The sequence below is a fragment of the Pecten maximus genome, chromosome 9 (genome assembly GCF_902652985.1).
Source record: "Pecten maximus chromosome 9, xPecMax1.1, whole genome shotgun sequence".
In the NCBI taxonomy this organism is placed as follows: Eukaryota; Metazoa; Mollusca; class Bivalvia; order Pectinida; family Pectinidae; genus Pecten; species Pecten maximus.
This window is the reverse complement of record NC_047023.1, coordinates 42,782,918-42,796,152: the sequence shown is the minus strand read 5'-3', so window position 1 is coordinate 42,796,152 and position 13,235 is coordinate 42,782,918. Positions and strand designations below refer to the sequence as shown.

Sequence of the window (13,235 nt, the reverse complement as noted above, 5' to 3'; positions counted from 1 at the left end):
TATACCAAACAATACATCACCAAACCAGATAAAGTAGGCCCATTCATTGGTAACAATATACCAAAAATACATCTCCAAACCAGATAAAGTAGGCCCATTCATTGGTAACAATATACCAAACAATACATCACCAAACCAGATAAAGTAGGCCCATTCATTAGTAACAATATACCAAAAATACATCTCCAAGTTTCTTCTCACGAAAGTGATCGAAGATCAGATATCTAGTTATGATCCAGACGAATCGATATGTGGAGAAAAAACTGCAGTAAATGGAATGAATGACCTTGAAATCATAGGAAAAAATATGTGGGACAGTATATTCTAAATCTTGGAGAGAGTTGTGATGTGGTTTATTAAGAAATGTGATGAACATTTTAAACCCAAAGATCCACCTATCTATGAATTTAACTTAATCATAGTATGCCTATTCAGTGAGCTTTAAAAAAACAATTCTGCTTCCTTCAGCACAGCGTTAACGCAACAATAGCCATTTCGAAGGCAATCAAATTCCTGAAATTGACCTGATGATCATCAGTAAAACATCCAGGAATGCACATCTCAAAAAAACAAAAAAACAAGCAAACATACAACAAGAAACAAACAAAAATACAAACAAACATACAACTAGAAACAAAAACAAAAAAAACAAAAAATCTTTTTTCTTATTTCCTACGATTTTATATTTATCTTTCATGCACAGCACCTATGAGTGGCCTTGACACTTTGGTTTCATTTTCGTATATGCTCAGTGATTTGACTTATCTTTTGATCTTTTTTTTTTTTTTTTTTTTCACTCAGATAAGAGAATAATTCATTGATGTGAGCAGTTTTCTTATCATTCTTTACATTAATTTTGTATTAACATTTCCTTACAATCATATAAATACACCCATATACGCACCACACATGTAGTTACAAACATGGGAATGGTACACATTACATACATACACATATACACACATGCACAAGAGAATAATTCATTGATGTGATCAGTTTTCTTATCATTCTTTACATTAATTTTGTGTTAACATTTCCTTACAATCCTATAAATACACCCATATAAGCACCACACATGTAGTTACAAACATGGGAATGGTACACATTACATACATACACATATACACACATGCACACACACACACACACACACACACACACACGCATGCACACACACTCACACACACACACACACTCACTCACACTCTCACACACTCACACACACACACACACACACACACATACATACATACGTACACTCAAAATCTTTAGATTTAAGGCTACATGCTTCTTATACTGCAAAATCTTTAGATTTAAGGCTACATGCTATCTTATACTGCAAAATCTTTAGATTTAAGGCTACATGCTTCTTATACTGCAAAATCTGTAGATTTAAGGCTACATGCTTCTTATACTGCAAAATCTTTAGATTTAAGGCTACATGCTATCTTATACTGCAAAATCTTTAGATTTAAGGCTACATGCTATCTTATACTGCAAAATCTGTAGATTTAAGGCTACATGCTTCTTATACTGCAAAATCTTTAGATTTAAGGCTACATGCTATCTTATACTGCAAAATCTTTAGATTTAAGGCTACATGCTATCTTATACTGCAAAATCTTTATATTTAAGGCTACATGCTATCTTATACTGCAAAATCTATTTTATATCTATCTGCTACCTTATAATGTAAAATCAAAGGTTTTAAGGCTACATGCTACCTTATAATGTAAAATCATAAGTTTTAAAGCTACATGCTGTGAAATCATGTGACCTGTGTCTTGCTTTTAAAACATTTTTACACTGAAAAAATTCGATTTTAATTATTTATAACTTGAAGGTAACTTTTATCATTGAGGGAGGTAACTCTAATGCTTATTGAGTTGACAACACTTTTGTATATGTTAGTAGATATAGATATAGCAATGATTAGTAGATATAGAAATAGCAATGATTAAACTATGAAGTTTGTCAACAGGATCAGCATATCTCCACCACCATGCTGGAGGACATGGGGCAGAAGTTCTGTGAGGCTCTGTTGAGGATTCGCTCCAAATATGGAAGTTACGATGTAGTGGCATCGCTTCCCACATCCAGCTCCTCACAGCTCGACTTGGAGGCGGGTGCAGGAGCCCGAGCTCGAGGGTAAGATTTCAGGTGTCAGTGCAGGATTTTAAATTAAAGGTTTTGAGATGTCAATGAAGGAGTTCAGGTTAAGAAGGAGGTTTTTAGCACATATGAATACTTAAAGATCTGTTTTTACAGTATTAATCATGAATATTTAACTTCTTTTAAGGGTATTTATCATTGCGATTTAACCTCTTTTTACGATATCAATCATGAATATTTAACCCTCTTTTAATCAAAATTGATGATCGGTTGGAATTCGCAGGGCACACTGATCTGATAATCAGTTTTCATAATCGGTTTAACAGTACTTTCAGGTAATTGTTTATTTTGGTATTATTCAAAGATATTTCTCAACCCAATTCATTGTTTAAAAAAAAAATTATGTATTTTTCATGTGAACAATCAATCATCACTATTTACCCTCATTTTACAGTATAAATCATAATGTTTTAACTTTGTTTTACAATATTGCAATATCAAGCATTAATATTTAACCTCTTCCTACTATATTAATCATGGGGATTTAACCTGCAGGTAGGGAATTCTTACAGACTATATTTTTGGGTTATGTGTGAATTTTTAGTTTATAGCCACATAGAAAATAATACAAAAATGACCCTCACCTGTTGATACTGTTTCTAGACAAACAGTTTTCAATCACTAAGTGTAATCTCCTGTTGTTTTACTTCGGATTGGTTCTGGCATTATTTCCAAGAAAAACACAAATGGCCATGCTGGTTGAGCTGGATGGAATGATTATGAGGTGAAACCTAGCTTGTTTCTGTACAGGAGATTCCGATAACAATACGAGGTTGCTTGGTTTAGTTTGATTGTATGTGTAACATGTATGTGTGATTCAACAGATCACCAAACCAGATAAAGTAGGCCCATTCATTGGTAACAATATACCAAAAAATACATCTCCAAGTTTCTTCTCACGAAAGTGATTGAAGATCAGATATCTAGTTATGATCCAGACGAATCGATATGTGGAGAAAAAACTGCAGTAAATTGAATGAATGACCTTGAATCATAGGAAAAATTATGTGGGACAGTATATTCTAAATCTTGGAGAGAGTTGTGATGTGGTTTATTAAGAAATGTGATGAACATTTTAAACCCAAAGATCCACCGATCTATGAATTTAACTTAATCATAGTATGCCTATTCAGTGAGCTTTAAAAAAAATAATTCTGCTTCCTTCAGCACAGCGTTAACGCAACAACAGCCATTTCGAAGTCAATCAAATTCCTGAAATTGACTTGATGATCATCAGTAAAACATCCAGGAATGCACATCTCAGAAAAAACAAAAAAACAAGCAAACATACAACAAGAAACAAACAAAAAAACAAGCAAACATACAACAAGAAACAAACAAAAAAACAAACAAACATACAACAAGAAACAAACAAAAAAACAAACAAACATACAACAAGAAACAAACAAAAAAACAAGCAAACATACAACAAGAAACAAACAAAAAAACAAGCAAACATACAACAAGAAACAAACAAAAAAACAAACAAACATACAACAAGAAACAAACAAAAAAACAAACATACAACAAGAAACAAACAAAAAAACAAGCAAACATACAACAAGAAACAAACAAAACAATTTTTTTTCTTATTTCCTGCGATTTCATATTTATCTTTCATGCACAGCACCTATGAGTGGCCTTGACACATGGTTTCATTTTCGTATATGCTCAGTGATTTGACTTATCTTTTGATCTTAGTTCCAAATTAATACTTTATAACTGTTTGATTGTAGGGAGGACCTTGGTGACAATATGATAGACGATGACAATTTCGGAGGCGGAGATGGTGAAGATATTGATGACATGAACGAGGAGTCATCACTGGAAGATGACATCTCACAAGATGATGATGATAATGTGTACGACGAAGACCCTAGTTGAGATGATAATGTGTACGACAAAGACCCTAGTTGAGATGAACTATTTAGAAACTGATATGTAGGACAGGACATTATTTCAGATAAACCAGAGCGGCCATTTGTAATTCAAGTTGTCAGTACTGTTTCATTGTATTTAGCCTTAATTCTCGTATTACTGCCCTCATTAACAAGTTATTTTAATGGGGGTATGATAGTCAATTATTTTAATTGGATATGATGATTGGATAATCATTTTAATGGGTATGGTACTTGAATAGATATTTTAATGGTATATGGTTCTCTGACAAAGATTTATTTTAATGGGGTATTACATTATCTGTGTATATATTTTCTTTGAAAAAAGAAAACAATCACTACAGCAATACACAATGAAAAAAACAATTACTTATTAATGAGGTTAATTAATAAACTTTTACCTATCTGTAAAGTCTCCACATTTCAACTGGAGCCTTCTGTTTATAAGTGAATTCCCCAATCTTCAGTAAAAAATTTCAACAAATTATCTAGAAGATAAGATATATTATCTTCCCTCATGTAACTCATTTTATCTTTTAAATAGTTTGATTACAGTACACCAAACTGATTTCCAGTTTATAAAGATAGTCCAAACTGGAAATCTCCAGTTAATAAAGATTGCACAATCTCTAGTTTATAAAGACACCAACTCGAGATTTCCAGTTTTCTAGTTTTGACCCCTAGAAGAGTATGCTTTTAAACTGACAAATATTGGTGTGTGTATAGGGCAATATCAATCAGTTTTGTGAAGGTATAATTTTTATGAAATATATGAAATGATGTACACCCGTAATCAAATTTATAAAATCAAGGATAGAGAGAGTTAAAGCTGCAGGGACATATTTCAGGTCTCTGTTTAAATATTACCTAATTGTGGGAAATATTACCTAATTGTGGGAGATATTACACATATCATATTGTTATAGTCCAATGTGTACAGGGCATTTTATTGAATGGTTTACAAATCAGACATAACCAGATATCAAAATGCATTTAAATCATTTTTATTGATCTCTTGATTTATATTATTTTAATTCATCATCATTTCCTCCATTACTTCTGTTAATATGTGTACCAATGTTTTATTTAGTCTTACATAAAGACATTTTTTAATTTTACATTTGTTCAGCCATTTATACGTATTTTCAACTAAAGGTGGTTAACCAGAGCAATTGTTGACATTTCAATTTTCATTTAAATTGTAATTATACTCACATTGATTGTTTTGTTGTCCAGTCATTGTGTGAACTTCTGGAGAATTCTGAGAGTTAAGATTGTCTTTTGAACAGAAGCATTGGAAATAGAACTTCTCATCAAATCAAACATATTTTCACTTTTCTTTTCATATATATTGCCCTTATTAAGTTTTACTGGAATAGATACAAAGGGAGGTAAATCCTGTGAACAAAAAGTCAGCCTTTATATATATTGTTGATAATTCCTCTGGATTTCCTCTCCAAATACAGTGTGTTGTGTCTGTTCAAGGGTGCATGAATCGGTCTAGTAAAGGACAGATTGTGTGACTGTCTTCAGATGAGATGGCCAGGGTTCAATTCCCGGTGCTAGCTTACAGTATTCAGAGATATTTAATTCAAGCTCACAAAGGGTTCCAATTGATTTATCGAGGGTATATAGCCTTTCACATATAGAAATCAAAACTAAAGGGTCATGTAACAATAGTATACCATAAGTATAATATCGTAGCCAAGCCCCCTCCTCCAAGAAACGTTGTTACATGCTATGCTCACACCTATAGGTTAAAGGAATGTCAGACACCTGTGTGTAATTAGAGATGGCTGATTACTGTTCATACCTAATAGAATAATCTAATTAGCCAGCAATAAGCCCATGCCTTGTAATAAGCCAGCAATAAGCTCACTCAAGTCCATCACATTTCTGTAAGAATACTAAACAATTGTTGTCCTGAGTCGCCCTTAGTCAAAGTTTGTAGTGTCCCCTGGGCTTATTACAGGATGAATATGATAAATAAATAATGAACTATAAGTTAGTCTGGAAGTGAAGAACTATAGTCATTGTATTAAAACAATGACATGCATTGGTCTAATGATATTTTCTAATCAAAATGAAATAGCCGAGACGTAGTGTTACGATTTTGCGATATTTGGATCTTTAGGATTATTATAGTGGATTCGTTAACTGCTACGTTACGAATCCACACACTCACCATACAGTAGAAAATATAATACCACTAAAATTACGCAGTATACAGTGTAAACAAGAGAGCTATAATTGAAAGGATTTTCAATACCAGCTCGTTTCTGTGTAAATACATGTATCTTTGTTCCTATATATAAATAATTATTTATGAAAAAAGTTTAAATTTGCCTTAGTAATTCCAAAATTTTCCCTTTGGGCAGTATTATGATACTGTATTTATCCTCAAATAAGCCCCCTTCTTCATTTTTGCAGAATCATCTGCAAAAATAGCAGAATTTCAGCTTGAAATATTAAGCTGTAATTTGTTTACAAGTAAGCCCTCCCCAAACTTATAATGAACTTTTACACTAGGAGAGGGGGCTTATTTAAGGATAAATACGGTACCATAAGTCCTCCAAACATCCATGGTAATGGTTTCATAGCTGTAAGCTGTATGTATGTGTGTATATCATGATAATTCGGAGATAACACATGTATGTAAGAAACCTACAGAAGTATCATCCGTCCATTCTTCTAACATATTTTTCATTTTTCCATAAGAGGATTTTTCAAAGATGTTCTACTTGTGTTCTATCTATGTGCCACCAATTTGCTATTTCATATTTAAAGACGGCCTATATTTGTACAAATGTTTGTTTATTGGTGCTTGCTGATTGTTTTTTGTATTCAATGCCAGTCCCCCTGTATTGTGATACTATTATGGGATACATCAGATTATTTACCCAGTATGTATACTACCGTGTACTTCTGTCGTTGCCTATATTTTTCCATTGTGTGGCCTTACAGGTCTAAAAACACTTTCTGACAGAATGGCATTTCTGATATTTGTGATTGTTTCACATCTGAATATATGAATTATTGAAAATATGTACAAAGTACAAAAATGATTGTGAAAAATTTAAGCTTATGAAAGAATTCATTATAATTTACAAAATTAGTCTAAAAAAAGACTTTTTTGGGCAAAATGACATTTATATTCATGATTTGTTTGAATGATCGAAAAGCTTTTGTAAAATATAAGTGTGAAAAAGTCTATGGAAATATTGATTTATTTTTCTGTGAGTGACATAGGCTTTTTTTATTTGTTTACCTTTTTTGAAATAGGATAAAAAAAAAATGGGCCTAAAACATAAAAAGTGTTTTTCTGGATTTTATTTGAAAACATGTATTTCTTACTGAGATGATTCTGTGTATATGTGTGATGATTTCATTGTTGAATGCAAAAAATGCATAAAAATAAAAATAATTTTGGAACTATGCATTTAAATGTCAGCCAGACACTTCAGAATTTAGTATTAAAAACATGTGTTTATGATACTGTTTATGATACTGTTTGTCTCCATGCTGCTGATTATGTTGAGGGATTTATCTGGGACTGAAATTTATACCTAGTTATTTTTTTCAGTTTCACATTATGTTTAAACCACCTGGGGCCTATCTTTTAATTTGTGATTTTCTTTGTATATATTTGGTGATGTTATAATGATTATATATATGTTAGATACCCATTTTAATTGAATTTGATGACTGTTATAAGATTATACTGTATTTGCAACAATAAGCTCTCCTCCTCATGGAAGTGTCCCTTTTAATGTAATTTTCTGGTTTTAAAATAAGTCTTGAAAAATCAAAATTTTTCCATCTATCTTCTTTTCTGCTTTTACAAACCATTTCTTTGATTCAATCTTTTGCAATCTGCTGGCAGTTTGAACATCAGTGTCCAAGTTTCCTCTGGCCCAAGCATGAAATGTTGGAATTTTGAACAGGCATATACGACATATCTCTGTCAAAATGTCTGTCTAGGATTTTTTAACTGATGTTTTTATTCTTTTATTTATTCACAGAATTCGTTATTGTAGCCTCACTGCAACCCATCCTCAAAAAGATGAACATTAAAAACTGCCTCTTACAACAATTTCAGTAAGCTAACTAATGGCTTAATGTCTTAAGAGCCAAGGGTACTTATTATGGTAAGTCCAGAAGTTGGATGTATAGGTATTGTAACTGATTCTAGGTATTCTGTGGCGTGACTTGAGTCAGGAATATGATATATAAACAACTGTATCAGTAGTATTTAGATGGTACTTTGATGTAGGTATACTGCTCTGGGCTTGGTTTGGGAAATATAGAATTAAACTAGTAATACATTTCAATATTTAGAAGGCCAGTTTTTAAATACACCAGATTTAATCAAAAACATGATACACTTGGAACTGTTTGTTTGGTTTGTAAGATAAGATTACAGAATACTACAAGTAAAGGACTTATAGTAACAGTTATCTTCCCAGAATGGAAAGAATTCTGGGTTAGAGAAAGGCTTCAGGGTTAGAGAGAGTTCTGGGTTAGAGAGAGGCTTTAGGGTTAGAAAGAGGCTTCAGCTGTTTTTCAGCAAAACATTGATGGAAATGCAGAACACAAATCACTTCGTACAATTGACCAATCAAAAAGCATGATACAAAAATACAAAGGTTACATTGTTAGTTTACTCTAAATAATTCTGGATGAATGATGTCTTTGAGGAATATGTAAGTAATAGAATATTATATTTTCCCTTGGTAATAACAAATATATTTCAATTAGGTAGATAATATTTTGGTATCTACAACTGACCTGGTGCTCTCATGAAGGAAACATATGAGACACATTCTGAAAATAATTCTTATCACTAAAGACAGAAGAAATATTCTCTCATTATCAACAGGGGATGGAGGTCAATAAGAGTTATAGATTATTTGTACCACATGGTGTTTAAATGTTTAATGGAAGGATATATGTTACTATCAAACCAACCACTAGTGACTCCAGTCAAATTTCAATGGCTGCCACACGTTTGTCTGGTGATGCTAAACAACCACACATGTTGTTTGGTGATACATAACAACCACACGTATTGTCTGGTGATGCTAAACAACCACACGTGTTGTCTGGTGATACATAACAACCACACATGTTGTCTGGTGATACATAACAACCACACGTGTTGTCTGGTGACGCTAAACAACCACACGTGTTGTCTGGTGATACATAACAACCACACGTGTTGTCTGGTGATACATAACAACCACACGTGTTGTCTGGTGATACATTACAACCACACATGTTGTCTGGTGATACATAACAACCACACGTGTTGTCTGGTGACGCTAAACAACCACACGTGTTGTCTGGTGATACATAACAACCACACGTGTTGTCTGGTGATACATAACAACCACACGTGTTGTCTGGTGATACATTACAACCACACATGTTGTCTGGTGATACATAACAACCACACGTGTTGTCTGCTGATACATAACAACCACAAGTGTTGTCTGGTGATACATTACAACCACACGTGTTGTCTGCTGATACATAACAACCACACGTGTTGTCTGCTGATACATAACAACCACACGTGTTGTCTGCTGATACATAACAACCACACGTGTTGTCTGCTGATACATAACAACCACACGTGTTGTCTGCTGATACATAACAACCACACGTGTTGTCTGGTGATACATAACAACCACACGTGTTGTCTGCTGATACATAACAACCACACGTGTTGTCTGGTGATACATAACAACCACACGTGTTGTCTGGTGATACATTACAACCACACATGTTGTCTGGTGATACATAACAACCACACGTGTTGTCTGGTGATACATAACAACCACACGTGTTGTCTGGTGATACATAACAACCACACGTGTTGTCTGGTGATACATAACAACCACAAGTGTTGTCTGGTGATACATTACAACCACACGTGTTGTCTGGTGATACATTACAACCACACGTGTTGTCTGGTGATACATAACAACCACACGTGTTGTCTGGTGATACATAACAACCACACGTGTTGTCTGGTGATACATAACAACCACAAGTGTTGTCTGGTGATACATAACAACCACACGTGTTGTCTGGTGATACATTACAACCACACGTGTTGTCTGCTGATACATAACAACCACACGTGTTGTCTGCTGATACATAACAACCACACGTGTTGTCTGCTGATACATAACAACCACACGTGTTGTCTGGTGATACATAACAACCACAAGTGTTGTCTGGTGATACATAACAACCACACGTGTTGTCTGGTGATACATAACAACCACAAGTGTTGTCTGGTGATACATTACAACCACAAGTGTTGTCTGGTGATACATAACAACCACACGTGGTGATTGGTGATACATAACAACCACACGTGTTGTCTGGTGATACATAACAACCACATGTGTTGTCTCGTGATACATTACAACCACACGTGTTGTCTCGTGATACATTACAACCACACATGTTGTCTGGTGATACATAACAACCACACGTGTTGTCTGGTGATACATTACAACCACATGTGTTGTCTGGTGATACATTACAACCACACATGTTGTCTGGTGATACATAACAACCACACATGTTGTCTGGTGATACATAACAACCACACATGTTGTCTGGTGATACATTACAACCACACGTGGTGATTGGTGATACATTACAACCACACGTGGTGATTGGTGATACATAACAACCACACGTGTTGTCTGGTGATACATAACAACCACACGTGTTGTCTGGTGATACATTACAACCACACGTGTTGTCTGGTGATACATTACAACCACACATGTTGTCTGGTGATACATAACAACCACAAGTGTTGTCTGGTGATACATAACAACCACAAGTGTTGTCTGGTGATACATTACAACCACACGTGTTGTCTGGTGATACATAACAACCACACGTGTTGTTTGGTGATACATAACAACCACACGTGTTGTCTGGTGATACATAACAACCACACGTGTTGTCTGGTGATACATAACAACCACAAGTGTTGTCTGGTGATACATAACAACCACACGTGTTGTCTGGTGATACATAACAACCACAAGTGTTGTCTGGTGATACATTACAACCACACGTGTTGTCTGGTGATACATAACAACCACACGTGTTGTCTGGTGATACATTACAACCACAAGTGTTGTCTGGTGATACATTACAACCACAAGTGTTGTCTGGTGATACATTACAACCACACGTGTTGTCTGGTGATACATAACAACCACACGTGTTGTTTGGTGATACATTACAACCACACGTGTTGTCTGGTGATACAAAACAACCACACGTGTTGTCTGGTGATACATAACAACCACACGTGTTGTCTGCTGATACATAACAACCACACGTGTTGTCTGCTGATACATAACAACCACACGTGTTGTCTGGTGATACATTACAACCACACGTGTTGTCTGGTGATACATAACAACCACATGTGTTGTTTGGTGATACATAACAACCACACGTGTTGTCTGGTGATACATTACAACCACACGTGTTGTTTGGTGATACATAACAACCACACGTGTTGTCTGGTGATACATAACAACCACACGTGTTGTCTGGTGATACATAACAACCACACGTGTTGTCTGCTGATACATAACAACCACACGTGTTGTCTGGTGATACATTACAACCACACGTGTTGTCTGGTGATACATAACAACCACACGTGTTGTTTGGTGATACATAACAACCACACGTGTTGTCTGGTGATACATTACAACCACACGTGTTGTTTGGTGATACATAACAACCACACGTGTTGTCTGGTGATACATTACAACCACACGTGTTGTCTGGTGATACATAACAACCACACGTGTTGTCTGGTGATACATAACAACCACACGTGTTGTCTGGTGATACATTACAACCACATGTGTTGATTGGTGACGCTATATAACCGTGAATGCTAAGGGTTGGTAGTAATACATGTATAATATAAGATTCTACATCCACTGTTGTGTACCCGATAGGAGGTGTTTTATTCAAGATGAGGGTCACCATGATCACAGAATATAGAACATTTGTAGTTCACTTTAGGCTACAGAATTTTTCCAAGTGTAAAAGCCTAAATGTCAACCCGTATCCAAAATACGTCTCTTTTCTTAAGCTGTAACATTTTCGGCTGAACTTGCTATAAAATTTGGGAAACCAATGCGTGACGCAGACAAAATAGTTTTCCTTTCTTTTTGTTTATATTATAGGAATGGGAGCATAAACATCGTATTGTTTAAAAGCGGATGTCATCTGGGAGTATTTCTGACAATAAAGATTAACATTAGGCTGTTTGGATGCTTTTTATATGAGCAGAACTCATGACGAATCAATCGATAAATATTGCAATATAGATTTAACTGTTTCCGAATTAAAGTGTTTACATGTCCAGTCAGATTGTTCTTACATATAAGTGTTTGGTAGCTTTTTAAAATACACTACTTTCTTCTGTTCGTGATGGCCGCCATCTTGAAAAGACCCTTCCCTAACGAGTACACGACAGATCCTTATATTATGTTCCATTTAAACAACTTTCTAGGACAAGGCGTTCGGAATTCACATTCATTGGTACTTTTCTTTATAACTATAGGTAAACTACAAACTAAGGTAAACTTGGAAACGCCTCGTGCCTAAATTGTATATTGAATTGAAATTAAAATACATATGAAAAATGAAATGTATTTGAAATTATCAATTTGTTTCTTATTTATGAAGGTTCCTATCACAATCACCAAAAGCATCAGACTATTAGAACTTAAATCCAAAACAACACTCAAAATACGCGCTATGTACACCTCCAATTCACCATGTTGATGGCAGGGACAAAGAAGTATACACACCAGTATAGATGGCAGTGGGTTTGTCTGGTATTGCTAGGCGTCTAACAACACAATAAAGTACTGTGTTGGTTCATTATTGTAACCGGCTTATCATACACCTAGACCGACTAGAACTGTCGCCCGGATGGCTGACTAATACCCCCGCAATCTTCAATGGTGAAATGGAACTGTTAATAAGAGGCTTACTAAGATAACCCAGAAATATAGTGACCAGTTGCCATAGCAACCATAATTTAGAAAAGAACAAAAAAGTGGCATGCACATCTACACATGGTCCTCTATATTTGTGTGA

The 13,235-nt window shown here is 34.8% G+C and overlaps 1 protein-coding gene across 1 annotated transcript in view; it reads left to right on the top strand.

Annotated features, from left to right (window-relative positions):
* The window catches only part of LOC117334246 (cytosolic carboxypeptidase 1-like), a 52,549-nt gene extending 40,816 nt beyond the window's left edge, over positions 1–11,733 (top strand). The window contains 1 exon segment of the mRNA XM_033893754.1: positions 3,909–11,733. Coding sequence (XP_033749645.1) covers positions 3,909–4,056 — 148 coding nt within the window. The 3' untranslated portion in view covers positions 4,057–11,733.
* Positions 11,734–13,235: the final 1,502 nt, after the last annotated feature.